General features: G+C 36.5%; 1 protein-coding gene across 9 annotated transcripts in view; it reads right to left on the bottom strand.

Annotated features, from left to right (window-relative positions):
• Positions 1-20,646, bottom strand: part of MSRB3 (methionine sulfoxide reductase B3) — a 258,819-nt gene that overhangs the window by 189,454 nt on the left and 48,719 nt on the right. For all 9 annotated transcript variants that reach the window (XM_032493339.1, XM_032493343.1, XM_032493340.1 and 6 more), the window contains one exon: positions 20,204-20,281. In XM_032493339.1, the coding sequence (XP_032349230.1) occupies positions 20,204-20,281 (78 nt within the window). The remainder of the gene's footprint in view (positions 1-20,203; positions 20,282-20,646) is intronic.

Raw genomic sequence — 20,646 nt, 5'->3', positions numbered from 1 at the left:
TTAAAAAATACTGTATTACAAAAAGAAAACATGTATTACTCTGGCTGATATCTTACTTGGGGTGTAATTTTAATACGAGTGTCAAAACAACGTAGAGGAGTAGGAGAGCAGCAATAAAAATAACCGAAGAAACCGGAAATATTGGAGAGGGAAGACCAACGGGAAATGATAAAAATTATCTGACTACACGATATAGAAAAGGAATCCCATTTGACCTTAAAACACAAATAAAACGTTCTCTAACTAAGAAGTTGCATAGTGCACTTGAGAGCGTATCAGAATAAGAATCAGGAAACCCAGATTCTAGTTCAGAAACCTGGACAAGTTATTTAACTTGTTAGTCCCATTTTCCTCATTAGTAAAATGAGGCATTTGAAATAAATCTGTTGTTCCACGCAAACTACCCCATGGAGAGGCAAGCTATCTAAATTTCTCTGCAGTTTCCAAGAATGAGAGAAGGAGAAGGGGAGAGGAGAGAGCAGAGGAAAAGTAAGTGTGAGGTGATAAAAATTTGTGTCCATAGAACTTGAATGTACAAATGAATAAGACTGAAACAACAGATAATTGTCAGGCCAGCTTTGGCTCCCTGGGTTCTACAACTTTCTCTAGGCCATACGGATAACTCTTCTTCGAATCCCAGTATCACTCCTGACTACATGATTTATAGTACTTAATCATATGTTTCCTTTAAAATAATGTTTCTTGTGTATCTTTATATCTCCAGAGAGAACGAAGCTTTTAAAGTTAAGATCCTTTATATTGAGAACAAATTCAAAATGCTAAAGAAAACATGGTTAAGGAGAATAGAGTATACCTCCATGTTAGGAGCTGAACTGTGTTCTCCCAAACTTCGTATGTTGAAGTTTTGACCCTTAGTAATCAGAATGTGACTGTATTTGGATATAGGGCTTTTAAAGAGAAAATTAAATTAAAGTGACGTCATTCAAGTGGGCCCTAATCCAATATGACTGGTGTTCTTATGAGAAAAGGAAACCAGGACACAGACACACAGAGAGGGAAGACTACACGAAGACACAAGGAGAAGACAGCCATCCACAACCCAAGGAGAGGGGCCTCAGAAGAAACCAGCCCTTCAAACACCTTGATCTCAGATCATGTTTTTGCCTCAGACTTCCAGCCTCCAGAATTGTGAGACAGTAAATTTCTGTTAAGCCATCATCTGTACCGCTTTGTTACGACAGCCCTAGCAAACTAATACACTTCTTCTTCGGTCAGATATTTAGCGACCTCAGACTACCAATAAAAAATAAAAGCCAAAAACCTAGAAATTTGCCGGAAATAAAAATGTCTACAGCTTTTATACACTTTAACCCATTTTAGGTACAAGACATATTTGATTTCTCTATTCTTCCTCAGTATTTTTAACCATATTCTGCTAAAGTGCTTAACTGCATTTTGACCATTGGGCAGCTGGGCAGCTGCCTCTGCGAATCAGCAGAGACCACCAGCAGGCATACCATAAGATTCTGATCAATGGGCTCTTTGTCTCTTCATATAGCTGCAGGAGAATGTTTCCAATGGTTTTGTCCTTTAACATTGATGTTGTAGACATACTTGTCATGTGCTCTCTGGGTGGGGAGGCGGGGGTGAGGCAGACTTGGGAAGTAGCAAAATTTACTGCCCTACATCAGTTTTACACATAGTATCTGTTTTCTTATTTTCCCTGGAAATTTCTTTATAATCAGAAAAAGAACAATAGAAGTTGTGGCTAGCAGGTTAATGCTAGACAATAATGGGCAGAGTGGAAGAACAGCCAAAGCAGAGAACCCACCTAGCACCCAGATCTTGATTTTTAATACCATTCTCTGATAAAAGGAACCAGGGCCCCCTGAGAAATGGCTGATTCTATGACTGGGGCAGGAAGTATACAGGATAATCCCGGAGTATAAAGTAGTGCAAGAAAGTAAGAAGGGGCTCAAAAACAAACAAACAAACAATAAACCATACACTGATGGAGATATGTCAAAGGGACATAAGAGCCAACTGAAAGGCTCCCAATACCCAAAGCTGGAACAGTATGAGCAACAATATAAATCAAGTAGAACTGGATTATAACCCGAAGTATAAAGTAAATATCCATGAGTCCATATTGATACAAATAAATGACTAGTTAAATAAATGAGAAAGAGACACGTATCTCTCTTGCAGAGGAATTCCAAATCATTTCTGTAGATACTCTGCCCTCAAGATCGGGAGCATAACTCCCCACTCTGTAAGAGTAGGCCTGTGCATAATGTCTTTCTTCCAAATAGTACAGTATGAAAAGGGGAAAAAAAGAGTAACTTCAGAGGGGGGAACCCAATAAACACTGCCTCGGCCCTGGTCAATATCAAAAGTGATGTCACGCTGACAGTATGTACTCCTGAAATGATGTAAGGAAACCATCTATCTCTCTGATCTTCCTCCCCAAAACCCATAACCTTAGTCTAATGATGAGAAAAAAAATCAGACAAATCCTAACAGATGGGCAGCCTACAAAATACCTGACTAATACTCATCAAAATTGTAAAGGTCATCAAAAATAAGGAAAATCTGAGGAACTGTCACAGTCGAGAGAAACCTAAGGAAACATGATGACTAAATGTAACGTGGTACCTTGATAGCATCCTGACACAGACAAAGGACATTAGGGAAAAACTAAGGACATATGAATAAAGTATGGACTTTGGTTAATAAAAAATGTATCAGTGTTAGTTCATAAATTATAACAAAAATACTATACAAATGTAAGATATTAATAGGGGAAATTGAGTAAGGGAGTATATGGAACTCTGTACAATCTTCTCAATTTTGCTGCAAATCTAAAACTGTTCAAAAATAAAGTCTATTAAGAAAAAGGGAAACCATAGCATTAGGTCAGGTGAAAGATGCTAAAGATGATGATGAAGCAGTAGGTATAGTGAGGAGTCAGATTCAGAACATATTTTGAAAGTGCCCAGCAGAAAATATGTTGGCAGATTAAATATGGAGGGTGAGGGAAAGAGAATAGCCAGGTTTTTGCTTAAGTAACTGGATAACGAATAGTGCCTTTACTTAGTATATGGAGGGGAAATGAGAGAAGAGTAGATTTTGCTGCTTCTGAGTCATTTTACTGTCTGTAATTTTTTTTTTTTTTTTTTTTTTTTTGCTAATTCCTGATTTATTCTTGTGAACTGGTAGAATCAAGAAGGAAATTTCAAGCTGTATGGTTCCACACAGGATCTCAGATTAATATAACTTTATTGTATTTTTTTTAATCTTAAAGATACTAAAAGCATACTTTATAATAGAAAAGTATATAACTGCCTTTAAAAGAGATGATACAAACCCTTTTGTGACCTAATTTGGGGACAAAAAAATCATATTAAATCACTGGTTCCCTCAGCCCAAATCAATGAGTCTGGAAGAGGTACGATTATATCACGCTTTTAAAAAGCACAGAGTAGTTTGGAAATCTGTACTCTTTAAATTCTCCAGCTGACCCTGAGAACCACTGACCTAGATGGCAAAATTCCTCCAATTTAAAATAACAAAGCATCCCACCTTTCTATTTAAATTTCTTTATATGAGTAATTTCCAAAATACCTTTTTACCCAATAAGGAAGTAAAACAATTCCTGTCACACTGTGTAAACTTCCAAATTCACTGACTGTTATGCATCACCATTATACAGTTATCTTTGTGGGGAGGCACTGAACTAAGCACCAAACAAGTGAAAAATCTGTCAGAAGAGACCTAGTGCCAAAGCAAAAAAAAAAAAAAAAGAAGATACATTTGCTACCTTCTTGGCAAACTTACCAAAAACATTTGATTTCACAGTTATTGAAATTTCTGGCCACATGACTCAAATGATAAAACCTTAGATTCCATAGTTTACTCAGAGTAGGCCAGCAAATCACCTAAAAAGATTCGCCACTAAAAAGGTATGTCTTGCGTGATCAGTAAATTTATACTCCATTAAACTGTCAAGCAAAAAATTATACAAAAGACAAAGATTCATTATCAACAGCCCTTCCCTCAGAACTGGAAACCATGACCAGAAGTTCACCGGAAGATCTCAACGTTCACTAAATCATAGCCAAGAGCATTTATGGAGTGCTCACTATGTGCAAAGCACTCTATTTGAAGGAAGAGGTCTTGTTTAAAGTAGCCATAATTCAGCCCATAAAGCCCTTTATAGTTAAAGATCAACAGTTTGAACCTCAGTCAGGAGCAAATGGGTAGCTGGTTCATACTGAAGGATGCAGGTGTAATTTGGTCGGTGCTGCTCAGTTTAAGTTGAATGGGCCTTTGCAGTTTGTGTAAATTCCACCTTCTGGGTGGTCTTCCAGAGCAATCTCAAAGAGGGCACACCACAGAGGTACTAGAGTTAATTTATGCTTATATAGACTATGAGTCATGCGACGGCCATTAACACTATATCCTTAAGTGAGTACATAGATGTAAAATGTGCAAATCTCCAGCAGCATAAAGCCAACTTTTCTTAAAGCAGAAAAATGGCAACCAGAATGACCACTGAAAAACAAACCAAGATGCAAGTGCACCAAAGTATGGCTTGTTCCAAGTCAAATGCAAGATAATAAAGACAAAATATAAACAGCAGAAGGAATCGTGGGCTACAGACGGCTAACCCGTGGTCTTCAAGTACAGGAACGATAAACCAAATACAGCTATCTGTTTTGACCTTGACTCTCCTCTCCTCTGCCTACTCACTGGTGGTGGCACAATGCAGTAAGTGTTCAGAGTGGAAACCACAGCAGCCCTAGTGAGAGCTGCTACGTGTGGAACACCTACTCCACGGCAAGCAAACGTGACACTTCCACACAAGCAAAGAGGCTGGCTAACCGCCCCCCCCCACACACACAAATGTTAAAAACTCATCTTGCAGATGAACAATTACTAATCTAAAAAATTTTACTTTACCTTATTGCCTAGAAGGAGAAAAGTTAATCTTCTTTTCTAAAGTTTACTCTACTTGTTCTTTAAATCTCTTTCCTTCATTTCTAATACCTTAAATATATCCCACTTTACAACTTTCTTCAATTTATTAAAAAATAAATAAATAAAAAATTTCCCTTGAGTTTGCTTTCCCTCCAGTCATAAGAGGTTAGCGTCAACAGTCCCACTTTTACTACAATGAGGTAACCATGAGGACTGTGTTTTCTGGGGTTATTCCAATTTCAAATACTTCACCACATTATATCCACTTCAGCTTGGGGTTTGAAAACATGAGATTGTATCCTAAAATCTTCACAATCTTGATTTCACTGCTACTTCTACTAAAGTTGTTCTCTAATGTTGCCGAACCATTGACTGCTTCTCATTCTTCTGCGTCTCATAGCCTAGTTCATCCCTTCTGTGATATCTATACCCTCGACCTTGGCCTTCATACTAAACTTAAATGTCTTCCTTATCTACTCTGGCATTTCCCAGTATGTGTTATCAGTAACATTTTAGCCTCACGGTGTGTTCCTCAATTAAGAAGATTCCGTGGTCAAAAATTTTCAAAAATGGTACATATAACATTCTACTCCTGGAGCTCTACAGTGAACATTAGTGAATTGTGCACTGCTTGATTTTTATGATAAAGCAACCATTTGACTTATTTTTACTCAGTGTTTCCCAATAAGCAAACCTGTGTCATTGATCCCTAGAATTCTTTTTTTTTTTTCATGGAACATATATTAACATGTTATGAAATTACTATAATGCAGGATGCTCCTCAGTATTCTGATGAGACAAATACTCAGTAGAACACACTCTGGGGAATACTGATGTACCTAATTCTAAGCTAAAACCTGAAAACAATCAGGCCTCCGAAACTAAATTCATCATCTTTCCTCCCAAGCCAGGTGTTAAACATCAGATTAAACTTTAGTAACGGTTTTTTCACCAATCTCATATTCAGGCAGTTGATGAATCTTTTCAGCTCTTAACTGTCTGTGGTCTGTAGTGGTTTTTCCCTTCCTTACATCATTCTGTTGACATCACCCTAAGGCAAATCTTCCTTAAACCTCATCTAGACTCATGGTAACTAAGCACAAGAATTAGAGGAGAGCTTTAAAGAAAGAAAGATTCTGGGCTCCACCGTAATCTTTCTAAATGAGAATTGCGGGGCAGGGAGGGGCAGCATCTGTGCTTCTAATGGACAGCTAGATTGGCAAATTGCTGAGGTAGACTGTGAAGGTTCCATGACTCTTCTCTTCAACCTAAACTAGGCGTTTTCAGTTCTCTTCCTTCATCTCTTCAAATGACATGATTTTGAGTCTCCTAACCATCAGTTACTCCTCTCTGAATGTGGTCCATTTTGCCTATAAACCTTTTAAAGTGAGGGTTTTATACTGCACCACAGAGCACTCTGGATATAGGCTGGCCAACTTGTGAGACTAAGACTATCAATTATCTATTGTTTCTCCTGGGTTTCTCTGTAGATCTGCCTTTATGCTGGACAAGCAAAATCATCTCCTCCCTCTTTCATGTCCTGCAGCAAATTACTACTCGTTATGATCAACACTAATCTGCAATAACCACTGGAATGCGAGTCACCCAGCAAACAGACATAACTCCCCAGAATTTTAAAGCATTACTTACCTAAAAGACCTTCTGGTCTCTGTTCTAAGTAAGTGGCACCCCTCCCTTTCTCTAATGAATGTTAGCTCTGAAAGTTGCAGTTTATGCCAATCCTTACAGTGTTTTAGAATCAATGCTCCACAGTTATAAAGTGTATTTTTCACTTACAAAACATCTCAACATTATTTACTTAGTCCTCTCAAAAGTTCCTGTGAGGGTATTATCCTCATCTTACAAATGAGGAAATTAAGGCTCATAGAGGTTAAGTAGCTTATTCAAAATCATACACACTAAGTGGGGAAAGTTGTGACTTTAACCTCACATCCTGCACCTTAATCATGGCTTTCTCCACTTTAAAATCCACGTATAGTCACTTGGCCATCATCAGAAAATTAGCACCAATTAACACCGCAGTGTGATAGCTACCAGATGGTGAATTACTAAGCAAAAGGAACAATCAGCCAGAATCCAGGGAGGCATTATAACATAATACAGAAGCTAAGGAGTGGTGCCTTTGGGGTCAGACAGCCCTGAATTTGGGTCCTAGCTCCATCTCTCACTACCACTGTTACCTTGAGTAAATTATATGCACTCTGTGAGCTTTGATTTTCTATTTAAGTTACAAAGAATAAAGGAGATGATAATTTTCTTTAAAGTTCTTAGCATAATGCTTGGTACATGGTTAAATCTTCATTCAAAGTTTTTTTTTTTTTTTTAAATTCCTAATTCAAACATGATAAACAGTTTATAAAAATAAGTCTGTTTGGAAGGAAATACAATCTTCTGATTTTGGTGTCCAGTCCTTCATCAATTACTTCCAGATGTCTGGGAATAGGACTATGTGAAGGCCATAGGAAGACAGAAGATAGTAATGAGGAGGGAGAAAATTTGAAATGATGCTTGAAGTGGAGGCCAAGAAAAAGTAGGTGAAACTACTAGATTAGAGCTAAGTCTAAGCTCCCAGTGGCTGCCTTCACTGGGTCATCGTCACCATTACCAGTCACTGAGGGGGAAAAGAGAGAGGGGAAAAAGGGAGCAACAACTTAGAAGAGAAGGCAGTAGGTAAAGTGTCTACTTGAGATGTGACTAGATTATTAAATGGACAGAATTACATAAAGTGGGATTCCATTCCATTTCATTCTTTCAAATTATCACTGGGAAAAGATAAATTTGGGGGTATAAAGATGATGTTTTTAAAGTTTTAGAAATAAACTGTTCACTGCTTGTAACACTGAGTAAAGATAATATTAAAATACTAATACTTTTCTTATTATCCCCCCAAATACATGTTCATCTCTTTAAAAAAATTAAAAGGATAGATAAGCAAAAAAAAAAAAAAATTACTTACAGTCCAACCACTCAGAGATAACTACTGTTAACACTTGGTATATAACCTTCTAAACTGTTTTCTATTCATATATTTATAAACACATGTATTTCACAAATGCGGGGTCATATGTAATTACTGTTTTGTAAACTTTTAAATTTATTTTAAATTTCTTTCCAGATCACTAAAATTCTTTTACAGCATTATTTGAAATGCCATATATATTTTTACTATATAGTTCATTTAGCTAGCCCCTTATTTTGGATATCTAATTTTTTTTTTGCTATTATAAAAAGATTAAAACATTCTTGTAGCTTTATGCATAAAACATGACATTTTAGCACAAATTCCTAGAAGTGTATTTGCTAGATTAATGGCATGCAGAATTCTAAGATTTTTAGCATAACTTGTTAAATTGTCCAGAATGTTACTGCCAGTTCACACTCTACCCAGCATTACTTTAAACTGCTAATTTCCCAGACTTTGACCAACACTGAATTTGATGATATTGGAAGTGTTCATTAAATTGGTAGGTAAAAAACTATTCCTCCTTTTACTGCATTTTTTATTACAAAGGGGTGGATAATTTTCCCCTATATTTATTATCTATATTTCTTATTTTGAAAAGTATGTTTATATCTTCTGCCCTTTTTTTTAGTGTCTGTCTTTCTCAATTGTGTTTTGAATATTAATTTCCTGTCTGTCACATGGATTGGGTGTATATTTTCCCAGTTTGTTTGTTTGTGAGTTTTTAAAATAGTGTCTTGATCTATAGAAATGTAAAATATTTAGGTAGTCCAACCTATGTATTTTTTCTTTTTGATTTCTGCTTTGAGAATATTGCTTAGAAAGGCTTACTTCACCCCAATACTACATAAATTTTCCATTTATATTTTCCCTTACTATTAATATTTTAAAATTTTATCTAACCTAGGCTTTATTGGAGTATAAGATACTGGGCTGTAAGATATTGAGGGTGGGATCTAAATTTATTTTTTAAATACTTAGCTGGTTGCCTGCCCCAACACTATTTATAGTATGTACTTCATTAATTATATTGGGCACTTTTTATCTCAAACATGCTAACATCTCTGAAAACTAGATGTGTCTATGATAAACAAACGTTTCACAATTTACTTGGCAGGTTTTTTTCTTTTCTTAGTGTTACTTGAAGTAATAATAAATCAGTTAATGGCTTCTTAAATTTGATGAAACACGGTATTTACTTCTATTCCTATTTCACTCAGAGTTTTCTTTTTTTAATTAAAGAATGCAATTTGAATTATTATAAAATCTCTTCTGGGCACATTAAAATGATCATATTTTTTCCTAAGAAGTCCCAGTATTGAACTGTTCGTACATTCCTGAAATAAACCCTACCTTGCCATGGCATGTTACTCATTCAACACATTGTTATATTCCTTTTACTAATATTTTATTTAAGATCCTTACTTCTACTTTCATAAAACAGATTGGTCTATAGTTTTTCTATGACTGTAAAGTTTTTGTCATATCTTGGTTTTAGAGGTATGTTAAATTTGTCAAAGAAGTTGATAAACTTTTATCTATTTTCTATGACTGAAAGTTTGTAATAATAGCACAGGAATAATAATGTTTTTTTCTTTTTTCTGTGAAAGTCTAAGCTGGTTTGTGATAACTCAATTTCTTCTATGGTTACTGGTCAATTCAAGTATTGTAATTCTTCTTTAGTCAAATTTTGTATTTTATTTTTAGAAAATTATGCTGAGATTTTTAACTTCCTACAATAGGGTTATCCATGGTACTCTCTTACATTAAAATAATTTTTTCCATATCTTTAGCTTTATCCCATTTTCATTCCTAGTGTTTTGAACCTATGTTCTTTTCTCCCTTTCTTTATTGATTAGACTTGACAGAAATGGTCTACTTTATTGGTCTTTTCGAAGAGCAACCTTTTGGATTTAACAGTTCTAATTCTTTATTGTTCAAGTTAATTTATCTGGGTGCTTTTAGTATTTCCTCTTTGCCTTTGATTGTCATCAGATTTCCTGTGACGTGCCTAGATGTGGTTTTCTTTGTATTCATCCTGCCTCAGATTTGTAGCACTTTTTGAATTTGTGACTTGTTTTTTTCCCTCAGTTTGGGAAAATTCTTGACTATTATCTCTTCAAATACTGCTTCTTTCCCATTATCTTTCTCTTCCCCTTCTGTGGCTCTAATATGTTAAACCTGAAACTGTGTATCTTGCATCTTTTCAATAATTTTTCATTTTTTTAGCTCTCTTAGCTTCAGTCTGAAAATATTCTACTGACCTCTTTTCTGTTCACTAATCCTGCCTTCTTCTATGTCCAATATGCTATTAAATTCATCTCAAGTGTTTATATTTCAGTTATTGCATTTTCAGCCCTAGAACTATTTTATTCTTTACAACAGATTGCTATTCACTAGTGAAACTCTCCATCTTGTCATCTATTTTCTTGAATATACTACACAATTATTTTAAAGTCTTTGCCTGATGACTTAAATATCTGGGTATCTGGGCCACTTACAGACCTGTTTCTTTTGTCAATTTACTTCCCTTGGTCCTTTACTCCGGTATGCCTGGTAATTTTTGATAAATGCCAGACATTGTGTATGAAAAATTGGACTCTGAATGATGATGATGTAATCTTCTACAGAGGGTTTATCCTGTCCTCTGATAGGCAGCTGCAGTGAGGAGGGGAAGGGGAAAAAAATAAAAAGATTACCTTAATCTAATCAAGGACTGAGCTCACTTGGGGTTGGGTTGCAATTATTGATAAACTTGGTCTACTTTTGATTTTTCCCCATTATATTAGTATGCTAAAGCTAAATAGAGCCTATTGTTAAAATTTGGGAACTCTGGGAGCCAGTGACTAAACACAGGCATTATTAAAAATAAATTATACGAACTTACAATTAAATAAATTATATTAAAAACAAAGATAATAAGTACTCAAAATTCACCACTTAATAAATTTTTAAACTTAATTTAACTGTTTTCTATGTTATTTACATCTGTTGTATCTGTATTACAGAAATACTATATAATGGTGTTAATACACATCTCTTCCCAATTCGACATTCAGTAATGTCTGTCACATTTGTAGCTTGAAACAGCCTATGGTGGAAATATTTGCACCACAGTAATCAACAGACACTAGAAATCAGAGTTTGATTTATTGTTTTGCTGATTGTCTAGATCAGTTATTCTCTGTTGGAGGTGATTTTGTTCCCCATCCTGGGGTATTTGATAATATCTGGCAAAATTTTTGTTTGTCACAACAGTAAGGGGTCAGGGAATGGGGAGGAGGGACAGGTACTGCAGGCATCTAGTGCGTACAGGTTAAGGATGCTACTATACATCATGCAATGCATAGGGCAGCCCCCTACGACAAAGTATTATCTATGAACTTTCCCTTAGATAGAGCTTTGGGTGGCTGACCCTGTTTTTTGTCACTTTTTGCTCTTTTCAATGTTCCCTTGTAAAAAATCCTAGCCACAGATATTTCCATCTTTCCCTTAGTTGGGACAGGTGCATCTTTGCAGTTGTAAGCAATGCTATTGTTGAAATAAGCATCCACTAAAAGTAAGTTCCATATACGTGGTCTACAGAAAATATTTTGGGAGGCGTGGTAGAGGATAATAATTTAGAGAATCCGTAACCAAGTATTTGTTTATACTTCCACCGTTCAAGTATCAACTTGAATCATTTAATTCTGCAGTTATTCTTGATTTACTGGAATTCAACCATCTGTTTAACAAATAATTAAGGAGCAAGGATATGCAAAGTCCTATGGCCCTGCACTGGGTGGGGATGTGGGTTACAAAAATCCTAAAGCATGACCTATTCTCTTAAGAAGTTTCTAGACTTGTTAGGGAGACACTTGCAAATAACTAATGTATTTTAAGACTCTTAGTTACTCATCTAAGTCACATTATTTGGGGAATTTAGAAATCAGACTAAATTTTTAAGAAATTATTTGACAGAAACTGACTTGATTTTAGATTTGCATGCTGCTTATAGTTCACTGCGTAAATTTATTTAGAGCTGCACAGCTTTTACACACCTTACTTTATACTTACACCTTTCTATATTTTACAGCATATTTATGTGATTATTTCATTTGGTACAGTAGTGCTATGGGTTAGAACAGGTTAATGTTATTCTCACCATTTGACAGATGAGGAAAATGAGATGGAATGTCTGAGTAACTTGCTTATGGTTACGCAGCAAGTCTGTGCTGGAACTTTACAAAACTGTGCTTCCACTTGGTACTCTGGATGGCTTCTGCACTTTTCTTTGATAATGTTATGCGGTGGGTCACTTATCCATGTGTAAGACACACTAAACACGTGTATCTGAAAATTTATGATATTCTCATTGAATTAGTGACCATGTTTTGAAAAAAGAATTATTCATATACAAGAAGAGCAGCTCTGTGGATTGCCTCAGAAGTACTGGCTAAAACTTGTACATTATTTTTTAATTAACTGTCTTTAAGTAATTTCAAGTCTGTGAACTGGAATAATAAATGTTCATCAATTTTCTGAGCCATGTTTACACAAACAAGATAAATTGACATGAATTACAGTTAAAATTTTTGTCTATTATGTTTCCCAGTTTGTTCGAATGACCCATCCTAATTCACTAAGAAGAATCTAAGCTATTTCTGTCTACATTTGGAAAACTAACTAAAGAGCTAGGATTGTGGTTTAGGTAAAACAAGGCAAGACTGCTCTTCCTCCACTTTTCTTCTCCCAAAACACATGTACATACATGTACACTCATACACTCACTTTCAACTATCCAGTTGTTCCTTCAATTTTTTTACATGTATGTATGTAGTTTTTAAACAGAGAAATGTAGTTATAATTATCTTTGCATGTTGTTAAACTTTGAATCATGCCTTACTATATAGCTTTCCAGTTTCTCAAAATGTTAGTTGTTCTTTCCCTTCCTTTCTTTTTTGTGCTACACTTTTAAACCATTTATGCTTTTCTCTTTTTTCCTGATGGTTTAATGAGTCAGGCATTAACAATGTTTTTCTCTCCCTGTCTTTGCCAGTAGCTCCAGGAAGTACTTTTCTTTCAGTCTACCTGTGGTCTTGTCTTGAGCTTTCAGATGAAATGAAGATACAAAAGTAACTCCCTACATTACAGGTTCTCTTCCTGTAAATCACCGTATGTGGGGACGAGACAGGAAGGGTCAATGGAATTAGAGAAGATAATTTTGTATTCTCTTCAATACGAGTTATTTAGATACAACAAAAGTTTAAGTTAGCCACTACTCAGAAATCTAGCTCATTTCATAGTGGTTTCATCGTAATGGAAAGCTTACTTTGTTAAAGGATTTAGAATGAGGTGAAGGGAATTTTAGATCTTTTAAATTCAAGTTAAATGCACTTTGTTAAAGGTTAAGAAACATTTGCTAGAATTATGAGCAATTTCCAGCTAGAGTTCCATAAAAAGAGAGCCTGCAGTTAAGTTCATGTTACCCTCCCTAGTAGAATTCCACAGTGACTGGAATGGTTTATGAGTAAATATCATATGGATAGCTTTTTAAAGGGTTGGGAAATTGAGATCTGAAGAAAGAGTAAGAATGGAAAACTCTATCTCTCCCTTCTCTCTTTCTCCTCCCCCTCCATGCTTTCACATCTCCCTGCCCCCAACACACACACACACACACACACACACACACATGCACACACACACACACCACTGTATCAGAAGAGGAAAAATTTATGTTTAAAGTCTCCTTTAGTGGTAAATGGAACAGCATAGTTGAGTAAATTGTGTGTGGCATTGAACTGGAATTTCTTCAGTGAAAGGGCTTATGTTCTTAAAGAGCTGAAAAGGGCTTAAATTTTCTAGTAGCCTGGAATAAAATTGCACAGGAGGCGCATGTGAAATGCAGCATGTGTGAATAGTTTTGCAGCAGAGTCCCATTTGAAATGTAGCAACACAGCTGGAGCAGTGACTCATCACACTAACATCTACTGTTAATAGACAGACTCTCCCTAATAAAGCCTGCACTTTCTCACGTTATAAGGCATCTCTTAGGCTGTTGTGATAGTATGATATGTTCCCTAAACTTGGTCAGGCCACTTGAATTTAACATTTGTTGAATACCTGCCATATACTAGGCATTTTTCTGCATTTAGTTCTTACACCTGTTTGGTTTTATTTTCCCCATTTTATAGGTGATGAATTTGAGGTCACACATCTGGGCTAATATTCAACTGGTTCTACCAGTTGCTTTTAGCCTGTGCTTGTTCTGTATGTTTGATAAAAATGAAGATACAAAGAAATTTCAGGATAGAAGGAAAGACATTTCAGATAGCTCATGTCAGTTGCCCTCAATCGTCTCAAAAATGTAGGGAGAGAATTCAAAAACAAGGGTGAAAATTTGGGACACAGCTACTTGAGAAAATGTAATGGGATTAGCAGTGAAAATAAAATGATTTTCCAGTTTTAATATCTAGAATCCAGCCCACGAATCCAGCTGCTGCCCTACTTCGCAGATGTCAAATGGCCTGATGGCTTCCTGAACACTGGCTACATCTTCCTGTCAGGATTCCAAGAGACTTCCCCAAGGACAGCAACCAGCCCACAGCTCAGTTCTTCTTAATGACCTGCCATGATGGATCTATTTACTTTTGGTTCAGCCCTCCCTAGATTGGAATGGTCTTCAATTTTCAACTTAAAATACTATGACAAGGACAGATTTTTCAGGGAATTGAGATGTGTGTCTGTGTGTTGCATTTGTTCCAATTATGCTGAGCAAAATAACCAGACTAGAGTGACCAAAACAAAATATTTTCCTATAATTATTTTGCTTTCTTCTTTTCTAAAAGTTTGAGCATCACTATGTCAAATCCATTTGTACCCTGTCTGTATGACCTTCACAAAATACTTGCCCTCTCTGTTTCTTCACCTGTAAAATGTGTTGTTGTGAAGATTAAAGGAATATATATAAAACACTAAGAACCATGCCTGGCATACGGTAATTGCTATATAAGTGTTAGCTCTTATTTTTTATCATCATCATCATCATCATCATCATCATCATCATCATCAGTGAACCTGTGGAAAATGAGCTGTCAATTTGGTGTGAGGCCTGATTAGTAAATGTATAGAAAATAAAAACTATCCTATGTGGCTCTTCAAAGTTTTAAAATTATCAAGAGCTGATTACACATGGATAACACTGAGGTTTATCAGCCAACAAGGAAAAAAAGTTCCCATGGAAGCTTATTAAACCCCTACTTCTTTCTCTTATCAGCTCCAGAAGTCTATCCTGTGCAGCATTACGGCTTAATCCCCATTTTCATCATGCTATTATCTTATTCAAAGTTTCTCCACAATCTATCTCAAAAAGGTCCAACATGCATCTGCTCAACAAACAAATATTTAGTGATTATTACATGCCAGGGGCTAGAGATATAAATATGACTAAGGCATGGCTTTGCAATTGTGGAGTTCACTTACTGGTGGGTAGACAGACACATAAACAGATAATTACAGAGTGGAGTAGAAGGAGCAACGATGCAAGCGCATACAAGGTGCTATGGGAGCAGAGATGAAGGATACCAGAGTCCACCCCAGAAGGCTCAGACAGGGCTTCCTGGAGGAAAGGATGCCAGGGCTTAAACGGTTTCAAGCAGCAACTTAAATGTCTTCTCTGGTATCCCAAGGCTTCCTTAATCGGTCCTTTTTAACCCTCCAGCCATTTCTCCATTACCCACAACATGACTCACCTCCCCAATCCTACTGGACAAGTCTCATAACTATTTCCTTGAAAAATCCACTTTTGATCCCATCTCCAATTGCTCTCCTCATATGGCATCTCTATCAGGTGTTCTCTGCCTGGTACAGTGTGTTCTCTTCTCCTCCATGGAAATGGGCCCTACTTTGATGCAGTCATACACCTTCCTATTATTACTCATGAAAGCATATCAATCAGGCACATTCAGACGGACATTAGTGCTGCTTTCCCACACTCTGTAATTGTTTATTGTGTTTTTCTTATCACTTCAACCAAACTATAAGTACCTTAAGGAAAAAACAGTTCATAAGTTTACTTTGTTTCACAACACCTGGCAAGGTGTCAGCCAAAACAAAATACAAGATGTCAAAAATACTTTCCGAATTAAGTTATTTCACCAATGCCTTCTCTGGTCTATCTGATGTGCAATAAATTCATTTTATGAAAGTTTAGACGTTCAAATAACCAGAGAAGAGAACATTCTTACTTCTGTCAGTTAATTTACTAACTGAAAGTCAGTAGTACTCTGTGAGAAATAAACTAGCTTGGTAGAATTTGTGAATGTGAAGAAAACGTGAACCATGGAATAAATTACACATTGGGTTTATAAGTAGCCTCTGAATAAGGTTCTTGTACTTGGTAAGCGGTGAAAAAGTGGTATATTGTTGAGAGGGAGTATATTTAGGTTGAGTGCAAGTTTGAATGGCCTTTTTTGTAAGGAAGTATTATATATATATATAATATCAGTTAAATATTATATATATATATATATATATCAGTTAAATAAATGAAGAGGATTATACACGTACGTGAATGCGTGCGCACGCGCACACACACACACTGTAAGTATGAATGAGATAGCAGAAATGGCTGTTGGGAAAACAACCTTTTCATACTGCTAATGATAAGGCACTTTTAAACTTGGCACTTCTCTCTTATTTCTTTTTATTTCTCATCTGTTTCCCTTCCACTGTTATTTCTCATATTATTCCTCTATTTTATCTTTTCTGCCTGATTTTCTTCTTCTCTAACAAACAAAAACTCTACACACTTTTTCTCATCCACACTCAGAGACACACACCTCAATTGTTTCCTGCACTTTGGGTTCAAAGTATGAAACCAGCTATCTCAAGAGGGTGTCTGATAGTGATGCCATTAACTCACTAGATGAGTGAGTGGTTTTCAAACTTTTGCTCATAAACCTCTCAAAGAACTCTGAGAAAAACAGAGACTCTGTGCCGGTTATCAATTCACCGCCTCTAAATCCATCTTCCTTGCCTGCTCTGCTAAAGCTGATCTGGGACCTTTCAGTATTCTTTTCTTGGTCAGCTAACATGGTACTGAACTTTGTCAGTAGAGGGCACGGGAGAAGGGCTGCAGGGAAGAGCTCTCCTCCTTCCTGGGTTCAGGGAGCCCGCTCAACAGGCTCCTGCAGAGCTCTCAGCTTCCCCAGCGTCTGGCTCTGGCAGTGCAGGCAGATTCCCTACTTGCAGGCCCCACTGCCAGGCAGGCAGCTTCCCCAGCACCCAGCTCCCTAGTGTGTGCATACTCTCCGGCCCCCAGCCCTTGGGGCGACACTGCTTCTCTGGAGACAGGCTCCTGAGGCACAAGCAGCTTCTTTGGAGCGAGGTGCTGCCTTCAGGGCACAGGAGTGAGCAGCAGCTGGTGGCCAGCAGCCTCCCCAGGCGCTTCCCTCAGGTAGTTCTGCAGTGGAGTTCCTCCAGTGAGACACCTCCCTGCAAACAGCTTTCCCTGGGGTCCCAGAGGGGAGATTTCCAGCAAATCCCTGAAGGCAGATTTCCGGAAAGTTACACCATCATGGCTCCACAGTGACTCCTGTGCCATCAGCCCTGGGGAGGGTCGGGGGTGGGTTGCAGGGGAAGCTCTTCCTTGGGCTCTATCTCAGCCCCAGGGATCATGACAGCTTCCCAAATTTCTATCTCCGTGTTCTTTAGAATTCCTATTTACTTCTTCCTAGCCAATCCCTCATTACCACAATTCCCTATTACATGGGGTAAGTCCCTAAATTAAACTTTCCTGTTCAAATGACTGTGTGGCTTCTGTATCCAGATTGGGTGCTGACTAATACGCACTTCCTCATATATTTTAAAGTGACAGCTAAAATTTCTTATCAAAAATTTAAATAATTGAAAAAGATAAATTATCTGGTGTTCTGTATATAGATCACATGCTTAAAATGTATTTTTGTCAAACCCTTAGAATGACATATCTAGATCTGTTAATGGATGGAGAAGTCCAGCATATAACCAATAATTTGCATAGGCAGTCCTTCCTTATTCGCCTATCAAGGAAATCAGACTTACTTTCTGTACACATCACATGCACACACACACACACACACACACACACACTCTTCCATTTAAAAAATGTGAATAAATATGTTGATACATGTTCTCATGACACACATCTCACTTAAATAGACCTGTAGAAAACAGATAGACAGACAATAGATGGAGAGAGAGGTAAGCAGACAGTTGGTGGGCAGACTGAGCCTTGCCAGTTTCAATACTTTTTTACCAGTTCAATATTTCTTCATATTTTTTTGGCCTTTCATGGGTCTTTCCTTCAGAAGTAATACATTCCTGAACTGTCCTTTTGCTTGGTGCCTTAGAGATTTCACCCTGTGACAATAAATCATAGGAAGATTTAGGGTGGGTGGAAGGCATGCCATCTTTTATGAAGTGGGAGGAAGACGACTATGACAGAGGAGACAGGAAGGAAGCGGTAGCTGACTACAGACTCTCTCAGACACAGAGAGCAGTTTCAGAAAAGCATACATACAGAGGTTGAGGACCAGAAAATTGCTTCCCTCAAAACTATCCATGACCTGGGGCCTCATACCCTGTGGACACCTAGGGTACAAGTTCTCCAGTATGAAGACAGCAACACTAGACCAAAGAACTACTGCATTCTACAATGAAGGCCAAAGCAGCGACATTGTTTCCCCTAAAACTGACAGTAAACCACGTATGGAGAAGCACACAATTGTTTTTGTTTTTAATGTAGAATTATAAAAATATTAACCTTAAAATATTCCTTAAAAACTGGAAAAAAAAAAAGCTTTCCTTACAAGAATGCCAAAGTTTCCGTTAGAGTCAATATCACATCAAATATGAAACTCCCTGAACCCCACCAATACCTACGTTTGAATAAGAGCCTTACTTTCACTGTTTGTGACTCAAGATGTCACGTGGGTCAAATCCTTCATTTACAGTGGTTCTGTTTCTTATTTAAAACAGTAAGTTTTCCTTGGATCCACTATTTTACTGAATTACATAATAGGGAGAGAAATGAAGAATCTTAAACAAAAAGCAAAGGAGAAGTGGCCAATTTTTACCATTTGGGATATTAACAAGTTTAACATGGCTCAGCAACTATCTTAAGTGTTATATCAACTATTATGACACAAGCTAAAGGTGTTGAAATATAAAGATGTGTGTTTTCTGAGAGGAAATGGGTGACAATTTGAAGGGCTGGTTCTTTAAAAGGAAGAATAAATACATAAGAATTCAGAACAGATTCTCAACCAACACTAATGTACAATGAGGTTTATGCAAGTTAAGAAAGGTTTTAAACGTTTTAAAAAATTTTTTTAAGGAAACTACTGTTTCCTGTTATTTTTGGAAAATCTGTAAATGCTAGTGTTTTCAAAAGGAAACATTTGTGGAGAGATAGTAAGTATGTTTTACATGCTACACATCTCAGATTCTTGTTTGTTCATTTCCCCTAAGAAGTTTGTAATTCTGTTTTAAATAAATGACATTTACTCTTAGTTAAGGTTTCTGTCTTTTTATTCCCCCAAACCAGCATCCACATGGGAAGTACAGGGCTTCTAGTATTTTCTCCACCTAAATAATATTTTAGTAAAGATTTTTCTTTCTTGAATAAGATCCAAAATCCCCAGAATATATTGATTAAATTATTTTGTTGAAAAAGTCTATTTACTGCCTGTTTTATAATAAACTACTAGGATCTTTAAAACAAAGATTCTGGATTAATGCAAAAATTATTAAAAGTCATAGTATGTCATTTGCTTACATATGTATAAGGATCTGTTATAATTCCCATTTTACTTTCAATATAGGTATTGCCCCTCACTGCAGTAGTATGAATAATCAACTTGGTGGATATTACTCCACCAAGGATGTGAAGGATGCACATAAAGAACTTCCATTATGGTTCAGTAAATAAATTAAGGGCCATCACTTGAAGTTAGAAAAATCAATAAATACATAGACATTTCTATGTTCACCAAAAATTTCTTTCATACCTGCCAAGCACCATGGCTACTGTGATGAACAAGTCAATGTTGGGATTTTTTAAGATGCAAATAATGGAAAATCAGCCAGTCTACCAAACTGGTAATTTATCATGAAAGTCAATAGCTGTTTTCATTTTGTGGGGGAAAAAATAGAAATAAGAAAATTTAGTAATGGAAAAACTCTGATGTGGACAAGCGATACCAAGTTTGTTGCCATCTGTGATTTGTCCTATCCATGGGTTTTTTTTAACGTACTTACTTGAACAATGGAGTTCCACAGACAACACATTTATATATTCCAGGATCTTTGTGATGTGTATATTCTCCTTCGAAGGCACTGATACACAGTAAACAGAGCATAAAAAGAAATTAAACAAAGTTAGCATTATTTCTTACAGAATGTATTTGCTTAAAATATATTTCTCTAATAAATCTTTCAAGGGCCTTTTGTCCTAAAATGAGAACAGACCAAACATATGGAAATCTAAGCATTACTAATATATTTCAAATCCGTATAATGAAATGTGCATATAACTACTCCAAACTAGTACAGGTTAAATAAAGGGAAAGAAAAAAGCAAGCCATCTAGTTATGTAATGCTTAGAAAATGTTTTTTCCTATTTAAAAAAAAAAAAAAAAGCCTGTAGTTGAGATTCACAGAAAAAACATTATTACATAATATTTCTGCTACTCTACAGTGTC

This window comes from Camelus ferus, chromosome 12 (assembly GCF_009834535.1).
Source record: "Camelus ferus isolate YT-003-E chromosome 12, BCGSAC_Cfer_1.0, whole genome shotgun sequence".
In the NCBI taxonomy this organism is placed as follows: domain Eukaryota; kingdom Metazoa; phylum Chordata; class Mammalia; order Artiodactyla; family Camelidae; genus Camelus; species Camelus ferus.
Note: the sequence above shows the minus strand (reverse complement) of the source record. Positions and strands in the feature narration are given on the sequence as shown.